The 19,416-nt window shown below is 47.3% G+C and overlaps 1 protein-coding gene across 1 annotated transcript in view; it reads left to right on the top strand.

The window, feature by feature from the left end:
- Positions 1–19,416, top strand: part of MYBBP1A (MYB binding protein 1a) — a 52,617-nt gene that overhangs the window by 20,219 nt on the left and 12,982 nt on the right. The window contains exons 16-24 of the mRNA XM_081843447.1: positions 1,023–1,112; positions 1,418–1,594; positions 2,335–2,499; positions 6,308–6,465; positions 7,640–7,774; positions 9,895–10,015; positions 10,792–10,923; positions 11,369–11,437; positions 18,732–18,845. Of these exons, the coding sequence (XP_081699573.1) occupies positions 1,023–1,112; positions 1,418–1,594; positions 2,335–2,499; positions 6,308–6,465; positions 7,640–7,774; positions 9,895–10,015; positions 10,792–10,923; positions 11,369–11,437; positions 18,732–18,845 (1,161 nt within the window). The remainder of the gene's footprint in view (positions 1–1,022; positions 1,113–1,417; positions 1,595–2,334; positions 2,500–6,307; positions 6,466–7,639; positions 7,775–9,894; positions 10,016–10,791; positions 10,924–11,368; positions 11,438–18,731; positions 18,846–19,416) is intronic.

Here is a 19,416-nt window from a genome sequence, read left to right as displayed (position 1 = left end):
CCCTCAGGCCTGCAGGGTTTCGACTCCCGTAGAAAAACGCTTCCACACTTCAGCTTTTGACGATGGCTGTCAATGAATTCTACTCAATATTGACCCAGAGCAGAACTCTGACGTATAGTCAGCAGAGTAAAAACATAAACACATTTGGTCACAAATACATTCAGGATTGGCACTGTCCATAAGAAATCCAGTTTCAGCAGACTTGACTTAACTTACAATAACTTATAATGACTAAACCTTAACACTATACAGTGGTATCTCGGGATGCGAATGGGATCCGTTCCGGAGTTCCGTTCGCATCCTGAATAGAAGGTAAGACGCGTCTGCGCGTGCACAGGTTGTGTTTCGCCGCTTCCGCGCATGCACGTGATGTCATTTTGACCGTCTGTGCATGCACGAGTGGCAAAACCCAAAAGTAACACTCTCCATTACTTCCGGGTCGCCGCGGAGCGCAACCCGAAAATACCGTACTTTTCGCCCTATAAGACACACCTAGTTTTTGGAGGAGGAAAAGAAGGAAAACAAGAAAAAAAATATTCTGAATCCCAGAAGCCAGAACAGCAAGAGGGATCGCTGCACAGAAGACCACACCAGAAGGAAGAGAGGTAGAAAGAGAAAGTGAAACCCAGGCTCCTTCTCACCTTACTTTTATGGTCAGCCAGAAAAAGAGAAGAGAACCAGTTTAAAGCAGCTGTACTCAGCTTCTCTGAAGGTATAACCCAAACATCACGAACCTTCTGCTTGTTTCTTACACACAGAGCACCTTTCAGAACCCTCTTGAATTAAGTAGAATAGGAAAGATCTCTACACATCAGATCAATACTTTCTGTACCAAGAAATGCAAACTGACCATGGCAGCCCTGTGCCGCAGCAAATACATGCTTTGGGAGAGCCACTCCTTTGCGCATGTGAGAGAAGGGGCACATCTTTGTCAATATGCCGCCTGCAACTTAGGTTTGAGCGTCTGTACTGACCACCTGTACGTATATGTGCAAATATATATATATATATTTCTCCTCAAGGTTCTCGACCCACAGCACGACCAGGATGAAGAGAACGCTGTCGTCGTGATGGAAGAAACTCAAAAGAAGAAATCTTTGCCGGAAGATGTGGTAACTGCTACCGAATTTGTTATAATAGTGCATTTAGCCCTGGAATGTCACTAAGGCCACTTTCCCCCTTCGCATTTTAGGACTGTGTCTAATAAACAGTGTAAAAGGTGGGGAACGGCAGTTGCGACTTCAGGCTAAGCCTTCTGACGTTCCTGAGCCGCTGTATTTGCATATAAAATAAGACCGAATGGCAAAAGGAGCGATTTTGAGTGCTTTTAGCTTGATGCAGGATTTTGCTAAGGACAGAGATTTGCCAAGTCTTGGATTCCCGATAAACTGAGTTGAATCTTCCTCTTTGTCGGCAGAGCGAAGAGGATGATGGTGAGGAGAGTTCTTCTGAAGAAGACGACAGCTCTGAGGATGATGAGAGTGAAGGGGATGAAAAGGAGGCTTCGGAGACGGATAACGAAGACGAGAACGTTGAGGCCGACGAGAAATTCCGCGCCATGCTGCAAGGAGTTCTGCAAGCTGGGAATGCACTGGTAAGTGTCACAGGAGGTGAGGGCGAGGTGTGGAAGGTTTAGCAATGTGGCAATGTCTTGTTATTGTTGTGTTTTTTTTAAAAAAAATATTTATTTGGTTTTTCAGATTAAAATTTTACAGTCATATATCAAACATAGATCATAAAAACAAGATTCCAAGGAATCTCCTGGACTTCCATCCTCCCCTTTGTGGGTCCTATTATTAATCATTTCTTCCTGCATCTTTTATGATGATCCATCTCCTTTGTATCCAGAATGCACCATTAAACTACAAGTGATATTCCAATCCCACTAACGATTTTAACGGTTTACAATGGTCTTCAAGATGAGTTATAAATTTCCCCCATTCCCCTTATTAAAATTTTGGTCTTCCTGATTTCTGATTCTTCCGGTCATTTTAGCCATTTTGGCATAGTCCACCAACTTGATCTGCCATTCTTCTCTGGTAGGGGCTTCTTTTCATCTCTGGGCCAAATAATGCGGCCCTGTCTTCTGCGCTGAGGGAACCCTGAGTTCTGTGGGGAAGAAAGCTGAATTCTCCAGCTTGGAAACCCATTGGGTTGTCCTTCCTGGAGTTGACCCACTAAAACTGGTTGGACTTTACTGACCCCAATCTGTCAGTTCCAGTGTTTCTACTCTGGGTCGAACTTAGTTAGATACAACCCAAACAGTGGCATAAGACCAGCACTGGGTACAAAACTTTAAAACACACACACATTTTTAATATTTAAAAATCCCAGGGTGGCGATGACAGCGACGAGGACGTTGATGACGAAACCATGATGTCCCTCGACGAGAACCTGTCGGCCCTCTTTGCCGAGCAGAAGAAGCGCATACAAGCCAAGAAGGACGAGAAGGAAAAGATGCGCAAGGAGAAAATATTACGCCGGGAATTCAAGATCAAGGTAGGAGGAGATGAGGTGTTGGCCCCAGGTGAGAGAAAGCCTTTGAAATCACAATAAATGCAAAGCCATTGAGAGCTGGTTCAGATTGCTGCCTCCCAGTAACTTAAGCAGAGATAAAAATGAAATAAAAATGGATTCGTTGCCCCTGGGTGTGTTTTCAGCCTGCATCTAGAAAACATTGCATTGAAAGATGGGTTAAAATTACTCTAATCATAATAACCTTCAAACCATGGGTTAGGATCCTGGGTTTTTTATCTGACTTGTTCTGAAGCCGATAGCCAAAAGCAGTCTTTGAAGCATGAGTTTTTATTATTATTTTAACCAGAGGTTTTCAACCTTTCTGAGTCCATGGCTCCCTTGACCAACTACAGTGGTACCTCAGGTTAAGAACTTAATTCGTTCTGGAGGTCCGTTCTTAACCTGAAACTGTTCTTAACCTGAGGTACCATTTTAGCTAATGGGGCCTCCCGCTGCCACTGCGCTGCCAGAGCACAATTTCTGTTCTCATCCTGAAGCAAGGTTCTTAACCCGAGGCACTATTTCTGGGTTGGCGGAGTCTGTAACCTGAAGCGTCTGTAACCCGAGGTACCACTGTACATTCTTTCTGCAGGGCTCAGGAGCCCAGTTGTGTCACCCTTTGCCTGCAGAGCTGGCAGCCTCTCACCCTTTTTCAAACACCCTCCCTTGTGGAGGGTTCCCTCAGCCTCCTCTCCTCTCCCCTCTCCTTGGGAGTCCTCTGGGCAGCTGCTTCTTCTGTCCCTGGTCTCTGAGCTGCCTCCTTACACTGCCCCACAGGGGCCTTGGAAGAAGATGCCCCCAGTCCTAGTGGCCTAACTGGCCAAAGATGAACGTGAGGCTGGCACCTCACCTTGGGAGGCTGCAGTGGCAGCAGCGGGTGCTGCTGGGCCTGCATGGTGTAAAGGCTTCAGCACTGGGCACTTAGCTTCCAGGCATGCCCTGCACACAGCAAGCACAAGGAAGGCCAGCACAGCGCCTGCCTGCCTGCCTGCCCGGTCTCCCACTTATCTGTCCATTCCCAACAGCAAAGGCTGGTGGCCTGGCTGACTGGGCTTCCCCACTCACCTGCTTGCTTACTCCAAGGCTGCCTTAGCTCCTGGCAACCAGCACCCCCTGGCCAACCCCAGAGGCACCATTCACCTGGGGGGCTTGTATCCAGGGCTGCTGCAACAAACAGCCGTGCAAGCCTTTGGGAGGCACAGATGCAAGAGGGCATCCAAGGAGGGAGGGAAGGAAAGAGGGACTCAGGCCAGTGTCGCCCACGGCACCCCTGACCACCATTCAAGGCACCCCAGGGTGCCGTAGCACTCTGGTTGAAAACCACTGATTTAAACATTTTCACCCCACCTTTCAAGGCGCAAGATTCTCTTGGAGCCATGTAAGAAACAGCAAAACATAAAAATAGCACCACCGTAAACCAGTACATAGATATAACAGCAGCTGAGCAGTAAAACCACAGGAGATTTGCAGACCTTTATGCTCTTGGAAGGGGACAGTATCTATTTTTGTTTTGATGTACAACTTACGGCACATACCGTTTTTAATTTAGAACTGCTGTCCATCCCTCTGGCTGGATCTGAGGATGAGAGGATGCAGTTGGGTTTGGGATTGTTTTAATTGTGGCCTCCAGGGGTCAGCATAAGCTTGGGAAACAGTTTTTCAGCATGTGAAATACTGTTTGCTGGCAAGAATCCAAAGTGGAGCAGTAGAGCCAAATACTGAGCTAGTTTCTGAGTTACACAGGTCTCTTCCTTGATGTTCCCTGAAAAAATAAGTGGATCAGGGAGGGAGAAGAGGGAAAGTCTCGTTCTTTACCAACATGATGGAGGCCTTGAGAGATGGCAGTGGAGGAGCCCTTTTGCAGACTATTTTAGGCTGCGATCTTATACTCACTTACCTGGGAGTGAGGCCCATTAAAAACTGGGATTCCTTCTGAGCATAAGTCACTTTGCTCAATTTGCAATGTGAGTTGCACTAAAGCTTAGTGGGAGTTGGGAGAACAAAGGGACCGTCCTGCAGCCACATCTATGTGGTTAAATTGGGTGGGGTGCCCCAGGACCGGGGATCAGATGTGGCTCTCAGGAAACTTGCCAGGCTACACTCAAGGTAGTTTCCCCCCTGGCTCCATTGTGTCCTTCAACTCTGATAACTCTTGACAGTGGTGCGTGTGTTTGTAGAAACCAGCTTGCTCTGCAAAAGGCAACATCTTATTTGCATTGCCCCACCCACCTTTGCTTCTGGCCCCGCCCACCAAGTGGCATGTGGCCCTTGGAAGGTTTCTCAGAATAGAGTGTGGCCCTCTGGATGACCAATTTTCCCTGCCCCTGCTCTTACCACGGTAGCGGTTATAGGAACGCCCTTTCTCAAGACCCTGGAGAGCTGCCGGTTAGAGCAAGCAGTGTTGGTCCAGGTGGACAGATGGGCTGTCCTGTCCCCATATACTGTAGTCATTCCTGTCAGCCCAGTCCTAGACTTCTTGCATGTGCATCCCTTCCTTGTTTCATCTCCGCCAAGCTAAGCAGTTGGCCCCTTACCTCTCTCGCCCTGACCTAGCCACCGTGATCCACGCGACGGTCACCTCCAGACTGGATTATTGTAACTCGCTCTACGTGGGGCTGCCCTTGAGACTGACCCAGAAACTCCAGCGGGTGCAGAATGCCGCAGCGAGACTCCTTACGATTCACCCGGTGCTATACCAGCTGCACTGGCTCCCGGTGGAGTACAGGATCAGGTTTAAGGTGCTGGTTTTAACCTTTAAAGCCCTATATGGCCTAGGACCCTCATACCTACGGGACCGCCTCTCCTGGTATGTCCCACGGAGGACCTTACGGTCTTCCAACAAAAACATCTTGGAGGTCCCGGGCCACAGAGAGGTTAGGCTGGCCTCAACTAGAGCCAGGGCTTTCTCGGCTGTGGCTCCAGTCTGGCGGAATGCTCTTATCACAAGAGACTAGGATCCTGCAGGACTTGACATCTTTCCGCAGGGCCTGCAAGACAGAGCTGTTCCACCAGGCCTTTGGCCCAGGGCACAGCCTGACCCCCTCCTTTGGCAACCCTCACAGAACTCTAGCCCAATGGTTGCCATTAACTTGATTTGAACTGATTTTAGAATGTTGTATTATTTTTGCTGTTGTTAGCCGCTCTGAGCCCGGCTTCAGCTGGGGAGGGCGGGTGTGGCGATCACACACAGGGCCCACGGATGTTTGACGGTCTATTGACCCTGTGCCGCCACTGCGATTGCTTTTTCCGCTGCCACGGAATCTCACGGGGACACACGGAGTCCAGTCAGTTGTTGACATAAACAAATAATCAAGTTTATTTTTAAATGCAGGAACAAGCTTATGGTTCCAGTTAATTTTTCTCTTGTCAGTTTCTTATTCTTAGTTCCTAACAACTCCAAACTGATTATTCCCAACTATCTGTCTGACTCCACCTAACAATTCCTCTCACTCTCTCACAATACAACTCTACCAACCCACACCTAAACCTCCCTCTTCCTTCTTCAACTCCCAAGCCTCAACTCTCAACCTCAACCAACTCAACTCTCAACACGCAAACCTCAACTAACTTTCAAAACCTCCCACTCTAACTTTTATTCCCCCCTTGCATTCTCACTGGCCAATCACATCACACCTATTTTAACCCTTTCCTTATGACCCATCCTAGGAGGCAAACGCCACAGCGGGATATAAATAAAATTTTATTATTTTATTATTATTGTTCTCTGTCTCTGGAAAGCTTGTGTTGGCCTGAGTCTGACACATCTCCCTTCTGTCCTTCACATTTCCAGGTTCTAGATCTGGTCGAGGTGTTTCTGTCGAAGCAGCCTGAGAACCCCCTCGTGTTCACCATCATCGACCCGCTCCTCTCCGTGATTGAGCAGAGCATGAGCAGCGAGTCCGACAAGCAGGAGCAAGACTACCTCCGGAAGACGGCCGATATCTTCACGTGAGTTTGTGGCGAGGTTTCTTATTTGCTATTTCAATTTAGATAGCTCAGGCGGTAGAACAGAAGACTCTTAATCTCGGGGTTGTGGGTTTGAGCCCCACATTGGGCAAGAGGTTCCTGCATTCCAGGGGGTTCGACTAGTTGACACCCCCCCAGGTCCCTTCCAAGTCTAGGATTCTGTGATTCTATATATACCGCTACTGACAAACCCCAAAGCGGTTTACAAGAACTTAATACGTACAGTAAAAACCACATAAGAAGTTAAAAACAGACATCACATTATTATAGCTAGGAAGTGGAAGGGGCAAGCAGAATTAAAATGGAAAAATGGTATAAAGAGGTGTGGGATATAGCTATTAATGATAAATTAACGTGTCATTAAGGTAAGAAGGTGAATATGCAGGAGAAATGGTTTTGAGGAAATATGGAGAGTGTTTGTAGAATTTGTACAAACTGAAAGGGGTCAAACCATTGCAAGAGGTGAAATTTTGGGAGGTTGGATGGAACGGTCTCGGTGGGGGAGCACATTTTTATTCTTGATTATTTATGATTATTACTTTGTCAAAATAAAAAATTAAAACAGCAACAACACACAGACACAAAAACAGACATCAGCGAAAATACGTATTCCTCATTGCCTATGTACGTCTGACGAATAGAAAGGTTTTCACCAGGTGTTGAAATGGAAGATTTGCTGTGCTGGAGTTTATTTCAAGTACTTTTGCTACATTTTTATCTAGAAGTGCAAAACGAACTGGGAGTTGCAGACCTCGTGTTTGCCTGTCTGCATCTTGATGTGGATTCAGTCCACGTGGCACGGGAGGAAGATTTTATTTTTCAGGCAGACCCCTGGATGTGAAACATTGTGTATCCAATGCCAGTCCTACTCAGAGTAGACCCGTTGAAACTAACTTGAGTCCGTTAACTTGGATGGGTCAACCCCAAGAAAAATGTAGATGGATGTGACTCTATACCAGGGTCTGCTGCAAAGAGAGAGTGTTCAGGTCTATAGTTTGTTCCTATTGATGGTTCAAAATTGTCCAGCCGTGCTCTCAAGTCAGCATTTTGAATGTTTTTAGGTAGCTGAGCTGCTGGAACACTTTAGGTGTGGGGGGAAAGTGCAGTATACAAATTATGAATAAAACAGGAACGGAATCATTCCCTTGGCTTTCAGGAACCACCTATGTAGATCCAAGCAGTACTGCAAAAATGTGGCCCCCATCCGGGAAGAACTGCACGCTCAGCTGGAGACTCTGGTGAAAAGAGCTTGTAAGCAGAGCGACTCCTCTGTTGCCCTTTACTGCTTCAGGTGGGTCGTTTGGGCAGGTGTGTGGGTTTAAGACACACGCATGCACGCACGCACGCACGCGCGCACACACACACACACTCTTTATCTTCTCATTTAACGCTGCAGTTGAAAGGAGTCTGGAACCCTGAGATTTTCAATGAAAAGCAAAACCCGTTTTTCTAAGTTTAAAAGACTGAAAGCAGGTTCCTAGTTCTCACGGTTTTGGAGGAAATCTGCAGAGGTATCTTCTTCATTTATTACTATTATAATTATTAATGGGACGCGGGTGGCGCTGTGGGTTAAACCACAGAGCCTAGGACTTGCTGATCAGAAGGTCGGCGGTTCGAATCCCCGCGACGGGGTGAGCTCCCGTTGCTTGGTCCCTGCTCCTGCCCAACCTAGCAGTTCGAAAGCACGTCAAAGTGCAAGTAGATAAATAGGTACCGCTCCTGTGGGAAGGTAAACGGCATTTCCGTGCGCTGCTCTGGTTCACCAGAAGCGGCTTAGTCATGCTGGCCACATGACCCTGAAGCTGTACGCCGGCTCCCTTGGCCAGTAAAGCGAGATGAGCGCTGCAACCCCAGAGTCAGTCACGACTGGACCTAATGGTCAGGGGTCCCTTTACCTATAATTATTAATTTGTACCCTGTTCATCTGACTGGGTTGCCCCAGCCACTCTGGGCGGTTTCCAACATGTATAGCAACATATTAAAACATTAAACGTTAAAAAGCTTCCCTGTACAGGGCTCTAAGAGAATGTCTTCTCCCATATAGACCTGGCAGGTGTATAAATTATGCAAATTAAATGTGTTTTGTTTTGCATAATTCATTCTGCTACACCAGTAGCCCAGTACAGGCATCTCCCCACTTACGTATAGTGTAATCGCTTAATAGCGGGGAACACCATCCAAAAAGCCTGCAAACTCCCTCTAAACCTCTGCAAACCCTTTTAAAAACCAGAAGCACTTACCAAACTGGCATGAATGGTGGCAGTGGCGGCTCTCAGTCTTTGTCACCACTGGACAACTGTGTGGAAATGACGGCAAGGTAGACTGGTACCCCAAAGTGCCTGGCTGTGATTCAGAGGTAGACTGGTACCTCAAAGTGCTTGGCTCCTTCCACACCATTTTTCTGCTCTTTTCAGACCATCAGTGCCCTTTTTGCAGTTTAAGTTGATTTGTTTCATTTATTTCCTGGCGACATGCGTATACACGGTCATGTGCTACTTGAACATGTGTATGTGTGGAGACGCCTGTTAGGTACTTAGTCTAAAAAAGAAAAAAGTCAGAAAGAAGAAAAGGCTAGAAAAGGGAAGGGGGGGGGGGAGAAAGGGAGAGAAAAATAAAATAAAGGAAAAAACTAAAGAAAAATTGAAAAGAGTAAAAGGACTTCCGGCTCTCTTCTGCAGCGATGTATAATATTCATTCCTTACAAATCCAACCATTCGGTCTTCTATAAACCAGTATTATTTTAATCCTCAAATCCCGATATTGCCAGTTCATTTTCACTCAAAAAGCCCATAAGAAGTTTCCAGTCTACAAATTGTTACATACAACAAGCACCAACTTTGGAATGAATGTTTGTTTATATCCCCCCCCCCCCCCGTTGATTACTTATGTTACATAGTTTTTAAAACCAATAAAGCATTTAACTGGGCGGGGGGGTGAGGTGGAGTTTCCAATCCTTAACAGATGTCACTAACGATTTTTCTCTTAATTAAACATGTTAACTTTGCCATCTCAGCCAGATCCAATAATTTTACCAGTCATTCATCTATAGTGGGCAGGGCTTTCCATCTTTGTGCAGTCTCCTCGTTGTAGTCGTATATTGGAGTAATCTTCTGTAGTCCTTTTCTAACTGTGTTTCCCTTAGCCCTAAGAGAAAGAAAGACATGTGTATTATACTAGGTGCTGAAACCCCAACTCCTTGCCACTAGAAACCTATCCCTACCCCCTGCCTGGCATTTCTCACCCACAAGCCTATCCTCTCAGCCGTAATAAGGTCTAGAAACTTGCTTTTGAAAATGGAAAGCTGAGGTTCGCGGAGGTTCTGAACCTAAAAGAGATTTCTGAGCTGGTGCAGCATGGCATGATACATACGGTTCTCCCTGACCCTTCTCTTGCGTATCGCTCTGCTTTTAGTGGGTCCCTGTACCTCTTCCGGGTATTGAAGGGGAACACGGCTGCTGAAGCTGCTCCGCAGGTCGCTCAGCCAAAAAAGAAGCTGAAGAGCAGCGAAGGAAGCGGTGGGCCGACCGCTCAGGTGAGGAGGTCCTGCATTTCTGCATCTGTGTCAGTAAACCGCAGCCTGCATTCTGCTAGCATGGGGACAGTCCTGGCTGCCGCAGCAAATCCACCCCCGCCTTAGCCTCCTCCAATCAGAGGCTGGCGCAGGACTCTTCCTGAAAAACTTACCCTCATATATAGCAGTGGCAGATTTGTTCTCTGATCATTGTGTCACCAGAGAAGTAGCATCCACAGATTACAGTGGTACCTCGGTTTTCGAACGTCTCCGTTGACGAACTTTTCAGTTTTCGAACTCGCCTCAGAAGTTGAACATGCTGCACGGCTTCTGTATTGAGTTTTCTGTATTGAGGCTTCGATACTGAGTTTTGAGTTTTCAAACGTTTTGGAACTCAAATGGTCTTCCAGAATGGATTACGTTCAAAAGCCGAGGTAAAAAGGTAAAGGTAAAGGGACCCCTGTATTATTATTATTATTATTATTAGTAGTAGTAGTAGTAGTAGTAGTAGTATACCGCCCTATACCCGAAGGTCTCAGGATGGTTCACAAGATAAAATCCCAATATAAAAACACAAAATACATAATCAGAGCAAAAACAACCCAGAAACACACACACCCTCTGACAGATTTTCAAAGGGCATTGGATGCACAGAAGTGCCAAACTGCACCGTGTGCTTGCACAGACACGACGCTTCAAGTTGTGGGCTTTTCACGTTACGGACGGGCCTCTGGAACGGATCCTGTCTGTGACACGAGGTACCAAACACTTACTCCTTTTATGCCTTTTTCTCCTAGTCCCTTGCTGTCGGCAGCCTGGACCTGGACCGAGTGTCCGCTGTGTACAAGGAAGCGTTGAACCTGTTTTTGACAAAGCGCAAGAGCCCGCTGACAGGGCCCATGTTTCTCGACCTCTTTGAACGCCACCCGGTAGGTAGCGGAAGAGCCCGGTCTCACGTCCTTTCCACACCACGTGGGCACACAAAATGCACATTGGTTGTTGATCGGTTTCCTGGGATCCGAGTGACGTCCCAGGAACGGAAGGGGTGTTCTGTTGTCAAAGCCTTCACAGGGTAGTTAGTCTTCTGTACCTCAGAATTTATGACACATCTCTCTGTCCAGGGCCACATTCACACCATGAATTTAAATCACCACTTTCAACTGTCATGGCTACTGCCCTACCCCAAAGAATTCTGGGAACTGTAGTTTAAGGGTTCTAAAGGTGGCTAGGGGAGCTTGATTTCCCTTTGCTGGCCAAATCTGGCTGGAATTTCCTGGCTGGAAATCCCGCCCCTCGCTTGTCCTAAAACATCACTTGTGATCCTGGTGATACGAGGCTCCACTAATGCCCAGATCTCTTCTTTTTCCCTTGGAGATTATGTGCAACCAACTGATTGACACCATTGTCAAGTCGATCACAGAAGGCGCCCGACAGCACCAGCAGGTAAGTGCAAAGGCAGCCAAACTGAGTGGGGTCTGGGGTGGAATTTACCTTTTGTGTTTGTGTATATCAGTGCAAAGGGACACTAGGTGGACACAGAGCCTAGGGCTTGCCGATCAGAAGGTTGGTGGTTCGAATCCCTGCGACGGGGTGAGCTTCCATTGCTCGGTCCCTTCTCCTGCCAACCTAGCAGTTTGAAAGCACGTCAAAGTGCAAGTAGATAAATAGGTACTACTCCGGCGGGAAGGTAAATGGCGTTTCCGTGCGCTGCTCTGGTTCGCCAGAAGCGGCTTAGTCATGCTAGCCACATGACCCGGAAGCTGTATGCCGGCTCCCTCGGCCAATAAAGCGAGATGAGTGCCGCAACCCCAGAGTTGGCCACGACTGGACCTAATGGTCAGGGGTCCCTTTACCTTTATATCAGTGCAAATGATGTGATGCCAATGACTTCTTATGTACGTTTCAGAGATTTTTAAAACCAATCACAGCTCCCTCTTTCCATGAATTCTCCCTCTCCTTCCCAGGTTTAACAGCAGCTTAGCGTTAACATCTTTCAACTACGCTAATTGCAATTAATACTCATCAAGGTCCCCGAGTTTTAAGCAAGAAATAGTGGTGTGTGGTACATTTACTCCTGACCCTGACATATTTCTTCCTTTCCTGTTGGCAGTGTCAGGATTTGGCTTATCTTGTAAAATGGCCGATGCTGCGATTTGTAATAAATAGCTTTGAATACTTACTAGGTGGGAAAGCAAGCCTTGATGGGACTACTAATGGTTTGCCTCAGATGTCTGGCTCTCACAGAGGGAGGTTTTGCCCATTCCAATAGTTATAATTACTTGTGAGGCAGAAATGTGTCTAGAATATGAAGTGGTGCGAGGAAATTGCCTTGGTGTTTCCCTCTCTGTTTTCTTCCCTTTTCTGTTTTTTCCTGTGGGTCATTGTGCTTCCTACCATTGTCAGCCTGACATTGTTCATAAGCATCGAACTCTTACCTCCCAAATTCCAGACTGAAACATGCACAGAAATGAGGCTGAATTTCCCTCATCTCGCACACACAAGCGCACACACTCTAATGCGGTTCTGATCTTATTGCTGTGACAATTTCCCCCCTCAGGGAAGTTGACCTTCAAAATGGCTTCCTCAAGTTGTTTATCCCTGAATGAAGGGGATTTCTGATTGTGTGTGTGTGTGTGTGTGTGTGTGTGTGTGTGTGTGTGTGTTTGAGAGAGAGAGAGAGAGAGAGAGAGAACTCATTTATTTCCTTTTTCTCCTGGATGAAATTTAATTTATCTCTGTATGACTTAGCTACCTATGAGAATCCCCTGAGTTTAAAGCAAGATAATGGCTTTAAACTCAGGCAAAGTCTCTACATAGCTCCATCCTTATTTCAGACATTGTGATGTATCGGTATATCACGATGTTTAGCTGGTGACATACCACAATGTTGAAAACTAGATGTAGCCCAGCCCTAATATGAACGCAATAAATTAAAATAAAACAAATAAGATGGAACAGAGTCTGTCTGATTATTTTTTAAAGAGGCGATTTATGTTCTAGGCTGCTTCTGCAGCCTTGAGACTCCTCGATTTGCCAGGATAAAAAAAGCAAAACAAAAAACCCCCCAGCAACTAAAAACTACACTCCAGCACATGGCGTCTTATGACTAACGTACAGCATGGCATTAAAAGAGGGGGGAAAGACGCCTCGCGTGAGTGCTCACTTCTGCCCACACCGGCAGTGAAGCGATGACTCAGTTGCACGAACGCATTTGAAGTTGAATGCCTTCACCATAGATGTTTTTCAGCAGGTGGTAAAGGGAGAATTAATCAAGGAACATTTTGCATAAAGAATGAGAGGCAATAAAGTGTTTTTTCTTTTCAAAGAAAATTAAATAACCCTGCTCTGGTTAGTGTTGCCTACTCTCTCTTTCTGAACTGCAATTAGCGCTTTCAGCGATGATTAGAGCTTATTTTGTCGATTGCCCTTTTATCCCACTCTTCGGGCCAGAGAGCTCAAGCCAGTGTGTGCCCTGTCTTGTCCCTCCCTGTTAATGGTCACAACAACCTGGCAAGGAGGTTTTGGCAGAGAGAGAGAGAGCGCTAGATGTGGCCAGTCCAATTTGGCAGCCCCCTAGGTGATGGGGTGGGGAGAGAAGGGGGTGTCAGAAAGAAGAGAGGAAAGGGGGCACTCTTACCGCTTGTGGCTTATCCCACTGCCAGCATGTGGCCTCCAGCAGATCACGCCAGAAGGAATGTGGCCCTTAGCAGAGAAAGAGTTCTCCATCTTCACCCTGGTCCATGAGGTTCCCCCCTCTCCCTCACATCCCTTTAAATAGAGTTTGTATTAAACCCAAAACCTAACGTGTGACCTTACCTGTCCTCCATCGAGTCAGCGATTCCTAGTTTGGCATTTTCCTCCTTTGCATAGGAGAATCTTCTCTCTCTCTCTCTCTCTCTCTCTCTCTCTCTCTCTCTCTCTCTGTTTTTAAGGAAGTGGCCCTTTTTAGACGAGATGGGCAAAGAGGAAAAAGCTTCAGGCCTTCAAAATGGAGAGGACCCTGGCCCCAGGCCAGGCAAGCACTTAAGTGGTTTTAATTTAGGCCAGTCAATCGATCTTAATTCTGCCTGTATTATCACGCACCTCGCAGGGGCCAAAGCTGTTGCATCGGTCCCCCCCCCCTTTCCTCAGACATCACGTTTGTCTCCGTCTCTCCTGATTTCAGTTCATTTATTCAGAAACAAGAGCCTTTGTGGCACTCTGAAAACCAAGCAGATACATAAGGTTTCATGGACTAGGTAGAGTCCAGGAAGCATTTGGCTGTGATTGACATGATGATGATGATGATTTATTCTTTCGGCCCCACCCATCTGGCTGGGATTTCCAGCAAAATATAAACAATAATAAAATGTCAGACATTAAAAACTCCTCTGAACAGGGCTGCCTTCAGATGTCTGCTAGAAGTTGTGTAATTCTTTATCTTCCTGACATCCGATGGGAGGGCGTTCCACAGGGAGGGTGCCACCACCGAGAAGGCCCTCTGCCTGGTTCCCTGTCACTTTACATCTCTCAGTGAGAGAACCGCCAGAAGACCCTCGGAAGTGGACCTCAGTGTCTGGACTGAATGATGGGAGGTAGAGAAGTTCCTTCACATATAATGAGCTCAGGCCCTTTAGGAGCATTTGGAGTCAGACAGAGTCCCTAAGGTACTCTGGGCCCCAGTTCTTTTCTCACATTGCGATTTTCGCATAGCACACAAACAAATGAAGCCTGGCTTAAATACAGTTCAGAGGGGAGGAATCCTCTCACCAGTCCAGATGGAACGCAGCTGGCTCCCATATCCTTACTCCAGAGGAGGCTAGCAGAAGCAAAACACAGTTGTCCGGGAGGGCAGTGGTTGTCATTCTCTTCCCCAGCTGTTAGTACAGGTCTTACAGTGGTGCCCCGCAAGACGAATGCCTCGCAAGACGGAAAACTCGCTAGACGAAAGAGTTTTCCGTTTTGGAGGTGCTTCGCAAAACGAATTTCCTATGGGCTTGCTTCGCAAGACGAAAATGTCTTGCGAGTTCCTGCGGGTTTTTTCCTCCCCCCCCTTTTTCTAAGCCGCTTATCCGATAAGCGGATAAGCCGCTAAAAGCTGCTAAACCGCTAATAGCGCTAATCCGCTAAGCCGTCAATGGGCTTGCTTCGCAAGACGAAAAAACCGCTAGACAAAGAGACTCGCGGAACGGATTCTTTTCGTCTTGCGAGGCACCACTGTATTTCACTGATGTGTGCAAGTTCTAGTAGTGTTATTTCATTGTTAACTTGATGGCTACCAACCTGAGCTGCTTTAGAAGGGAATCAAACCAATTCAGGGAGGCTATCCGGGGGCACAAGTCAGTGGCAGCTTGTCTCCTGATACCGAGGAGCATTGATGGGAAAGGCGGCTGCTGCTGCTTGCGGACTTCCTGGGGCACCTGATTGGCCACTGTGGGGCAGAAGAGAGGGAGGGAAGAATGCTGAGCAGATTAAGGTCTGTTGCAGCAGAATTATTTAAGCCCATCTTGCACCTTCTTAGGTTGTTCAGGCGATGCCCTTCTAAGGTCTGCTTTGGCCTCCTTATCTTCATTGCCACAGGTTGGAAGGGATAATGAGAGCTCCCCGCCTGGAGCAGAGCAGATGAATTGCTCACCAGAGCGTGGCTAACCTGTCTCTCAACAGCCGACTCTCTCCGTGGAAACGTACCGGGGCAGTCCGCAAGGACTTGTAGGGTTGAGTAATTTCCCTAATGCGCTCGAATTATATTTGCCGTTTGATGCGTAGAGAGCAGAGGCCTTTAAAAAAAAAAAAAGATAGGAGACTGACAAGAATCCACACCAGCCTTTTCTTCTTCATTTTTTGCAAAGTCCACCAAGCGTAGCCTGAGGGGAGTCTGTTGCCTCGGTTGCAAGGTCACAGGTAGGTTGCAACTTGGAGGTGCCAGTGAGGGACTTTGCTAAGACATCTCTTCTTTCACCAAAGCGTTTGACTAGCAGGTGGAGCGGGAACTTCTGTCGCATCTTGACATTTCATCTCCTCGGAATCCCACTTTGGCAAATTTTGGTGTCAAATGTTTACTAGGTAAAGGGACCCCTGACCATTAGGTCCAGTCGTGACCGACTCTGGGGTTGTGGCGCTCATCTTGCTTTATTGGCCGAGGGAGCTCAGCATGTGGCCAGCATGACTAAGCCGCTTTCTGGCGAACCAGAGCAGCACACGGAAACGCCGTTTACCTTCCCGCCAGAGCGGTACCTATTTATCTACTTGCACTTCGTGCTTTCAAACTGCTAGGTTGGCAGGAGTAGGGACCGAGCAACAGGAGCTCACTCCGTCACGGGGATTCGAACCGCCGACCTTCTGATCAGCAAGTCCTAGGCTCTGTGGTTTAACCCACAGTGCCACCCGCATCCCATTTACTAGGTAGTTTTTCAAAATTGTAAATATTCACTGGAATCGTTGGTCAAACACCCGTTATTAGTATCTGGCATCCAGCGATGCCCAAAAGCGTTTTGCAGCTTAAAAGAACAAAGAGGTGGCTCAAGGACTAACACATTTCCTAAGACTGTAAAATTGACGTTATCCGGTGCAAGATAAAAGCTTTGGTGCGCACCATACATTGTAAGCACTTTTGCACCACTTTAGCAGTCATGGATTCTCCCCCCCACCCAAGAATCTTGGGAACTGAGGGTGCTGAGTTGTTAGGGGACCGCTCCCAGTGCTACAGTTCTCAGCACCCTTAAACTACAGCTCCCAATATTGTTTGGGGCGATCTCCTTACGAGAAAGCACCTTACAATTTTTCTCCTGCTCTGGAGGGTAGGACTCGAACCAGTGGCTTCAAGTTATAAGAAGTATTTTGACGAAACATCAGGAAAAACTTTCTGACAGTAAGAGCTGTTTGACAGTGGAATGGCTTCCTTGGGTGGTGGTGGACTCTCTTTCCTTGCAGGTTTTTAAGCAGAGATTGGAGGGCCATCTGTCATGGATGTTTTAGCCGAGATTCCTGCATTGCAGGGGGTTGGACTAGATCAGGCATGTTCAGCTTTCAAGAGACTGTGATCTTCTCCCACTGTAAAAAGACTGGCAGTGATCTACCAAAGGTGTTGAGCTTTTTGGGGGAGGGGGCAGGGCAGGATCTTGCGGTCGACAATGCACCCACCACGATCAACCAGTAGATGGCAATCAACTTGTTGGACATCCTTGGACTAGATGACTCTTGGGGTCCATTCTCATAGAATCTCATAGAATCATAGAGTTGGAAGGGACCCTGCGGATCATCTAGTCCAACCCCCTGCAATGCAGGAATATGCAGCTGTCCCTTATGGGGATCAAACCTGCAACCTTGCCGTTGCCAGCACTTCCAACTCAACAATTCTCCCAGTCTTCTCCTCCTTCCTCTGACCTCTCATCATCATTCCACAACCAATCCCTGGGCTCTCACCACTTCTCTGCAGCCAGCAAATCCATGACAGTAGGCATCAGCTCTGCCCCACTCTGGGAGCAACGCCCCCCCCCCCGCTCCAAACTCATAAGCTTTTGGGGGCATAAGGGTTGGGCAACTTCCCCCTCTTTATTTTTGGCCCGTCTCAGAATCTGGCTGTGTTCCCTTAGGTCAGCAGGTTGCACATCCTGTAACTGGCTTCTGTCTTGGCCACCGATATATGATTAAAAATAAAACCGCAGCTCCTGCCCGGAAGTTGCACAGAGACAGGATCTGGTCCTGGCACAAACTGGTATATCACAGCGTTCATCAACCTTGTGCCCTCCAGGTGGCTTTGAATTGAAGCTCCCATCACGCATTGACCACAGCTGGAGCTGATGGGGATTGTAACAATAAATATTTTGTTAATCTGGACGGCACGAAGTTTGCAGAGCTGGGCTTTATTTTCTGGAAGGTGATGGAGTTTTTGCCACTAGCTGATGAAATAAAAATGGAAGCTCTCCCCGGTTCTTCCTAATCTTCTTTCTCCTGCTGGCTTAATTTCCGCAATGGTTCAAAGATAGGAAGAAGCAAAAGACCTTTAAGTGTCTCTGTGTTGAACGGCTCTGTTTGTGGCCTTTAGGAACCCAACCGAACGAACCAACCTTTCCGTGTGTGATGTGCTTCCGAGATGCAGGTTGTTAAAGGCTAGGTTATCTGCGTGTGCAAGGATCAGGGCTCAGAGACAATCAGTACTTGTGCAAACATCCACGGGGTTTGAGGTTTCTTTTGCCTGGGAGTTTCCAGCTGTTTTTACTCACTGCACAGCTACAAACCTGTTGGCTTCCCAGTGTGCATTTAGAAGGGCACTGTGCCCTCAGAGGGGTAAGGTGTCAGGGGATGAGCCTGAACAGCAAAGTCTTGGGGTGTGTTGTGGTGGGATGGGAGGTGGAATCCCCTGAAGTCTTAAAAGCAGCTGCAAAATGGGATTTTGATCAAGTGTCTTCCTCTGGGAGGATGCGTAGGTCTCCTTCTCCCTTGTATCATCTCCTTGCGCCGCAAAACTACTACAGTGGTACCTTGGTTTAAGAACAGCTTAGTTTATGAACAACGTGGATTAAGAACGCCGCATGTTCTGCTTCCTGTTGAGTGTAAATTGAGTCATCTGCTGCTATGGGAAAGCACGCCTTGGTTTAAGAAAGCTTTGGTTTAAGAACGGACTTCCGGAATGGATTAAATTCATAAACCTAGGTACCACTGTATTAGACACAGGCTTAGGGGTGGGTTGGAGAGATCGCTTCCTATATTGTACCAGTTTCCATTAGTTCACCTGCTTTTCCACCCCTTTCTTTTTCAGGCCCAGGCATGCATGCTTCTTCAGAAAGCTCTGCAGACCCGGGATTTCAAGCTCTCGCTGTCCGAAAATGAGTGGGAGGAGCTGATCAGGGAGAGCACCAATCAGATAAAAGAGGTGAGGCGTTCCAGCCTGATATTAAAACCAGTGTTTGGTTCCCCCCCCCCCCCCGATAAATCTCATATCTCTACTCTACTGCTATCTTGAGAGTATGATCTGGTCCATAGACAGGAGAACTGCACTCATATGCTGCTGAGGAAAAGGAATGGGCTGTGTTCATGCAGCAGTTTATTCCATTTCCCTTACATTTCCCTAACTGTTAATTTGCACATTTTATTTGAGCTTCCTCGCGATGTAAACGCCACTTCTGGAACCATAGTGGAAGTTTTAGCACCCATTTCCGTATCAATTGCCTTCAGAAAAAAACCCATTAACACAGAAAATTGCAGGAGTAAAGTGACGGAATTTGGGGCGGTATACCGGCATACGGGTCTTTCCTGCTTTTGCCATGGGGGAATTTGGGAACAGAGGCACACATGTGCGGGAAGTGGAGGGGGGCGAGTTGCAGTGTTGTCCAATAATGTTTGCTGTTGTACCCACTCCTATTGGCATGAATGAAATTTAGCACAACGTACCAGTGTGTCCGTGAAAAAGGCCACAATCCCATAATGCAAACTGTGAAAGGAAC

The sequence above is a fragment of the Podarcis erhardii genome (assembly GCF_964252035.2).
Source record: "Podarcis erhardii genome assembly, chromosome: 16".
NCBI lineage: Eukaryota > Metazoa > Chordata > Lepidosauria > Squamata > Lacertidae > Podarcis > Podarcis erhardii.
The sequence above is the reverse complement of the archived record's forward strand: the minus strand, read 5'-3'. Positions and strand labels throughout refer to the sequence as shown.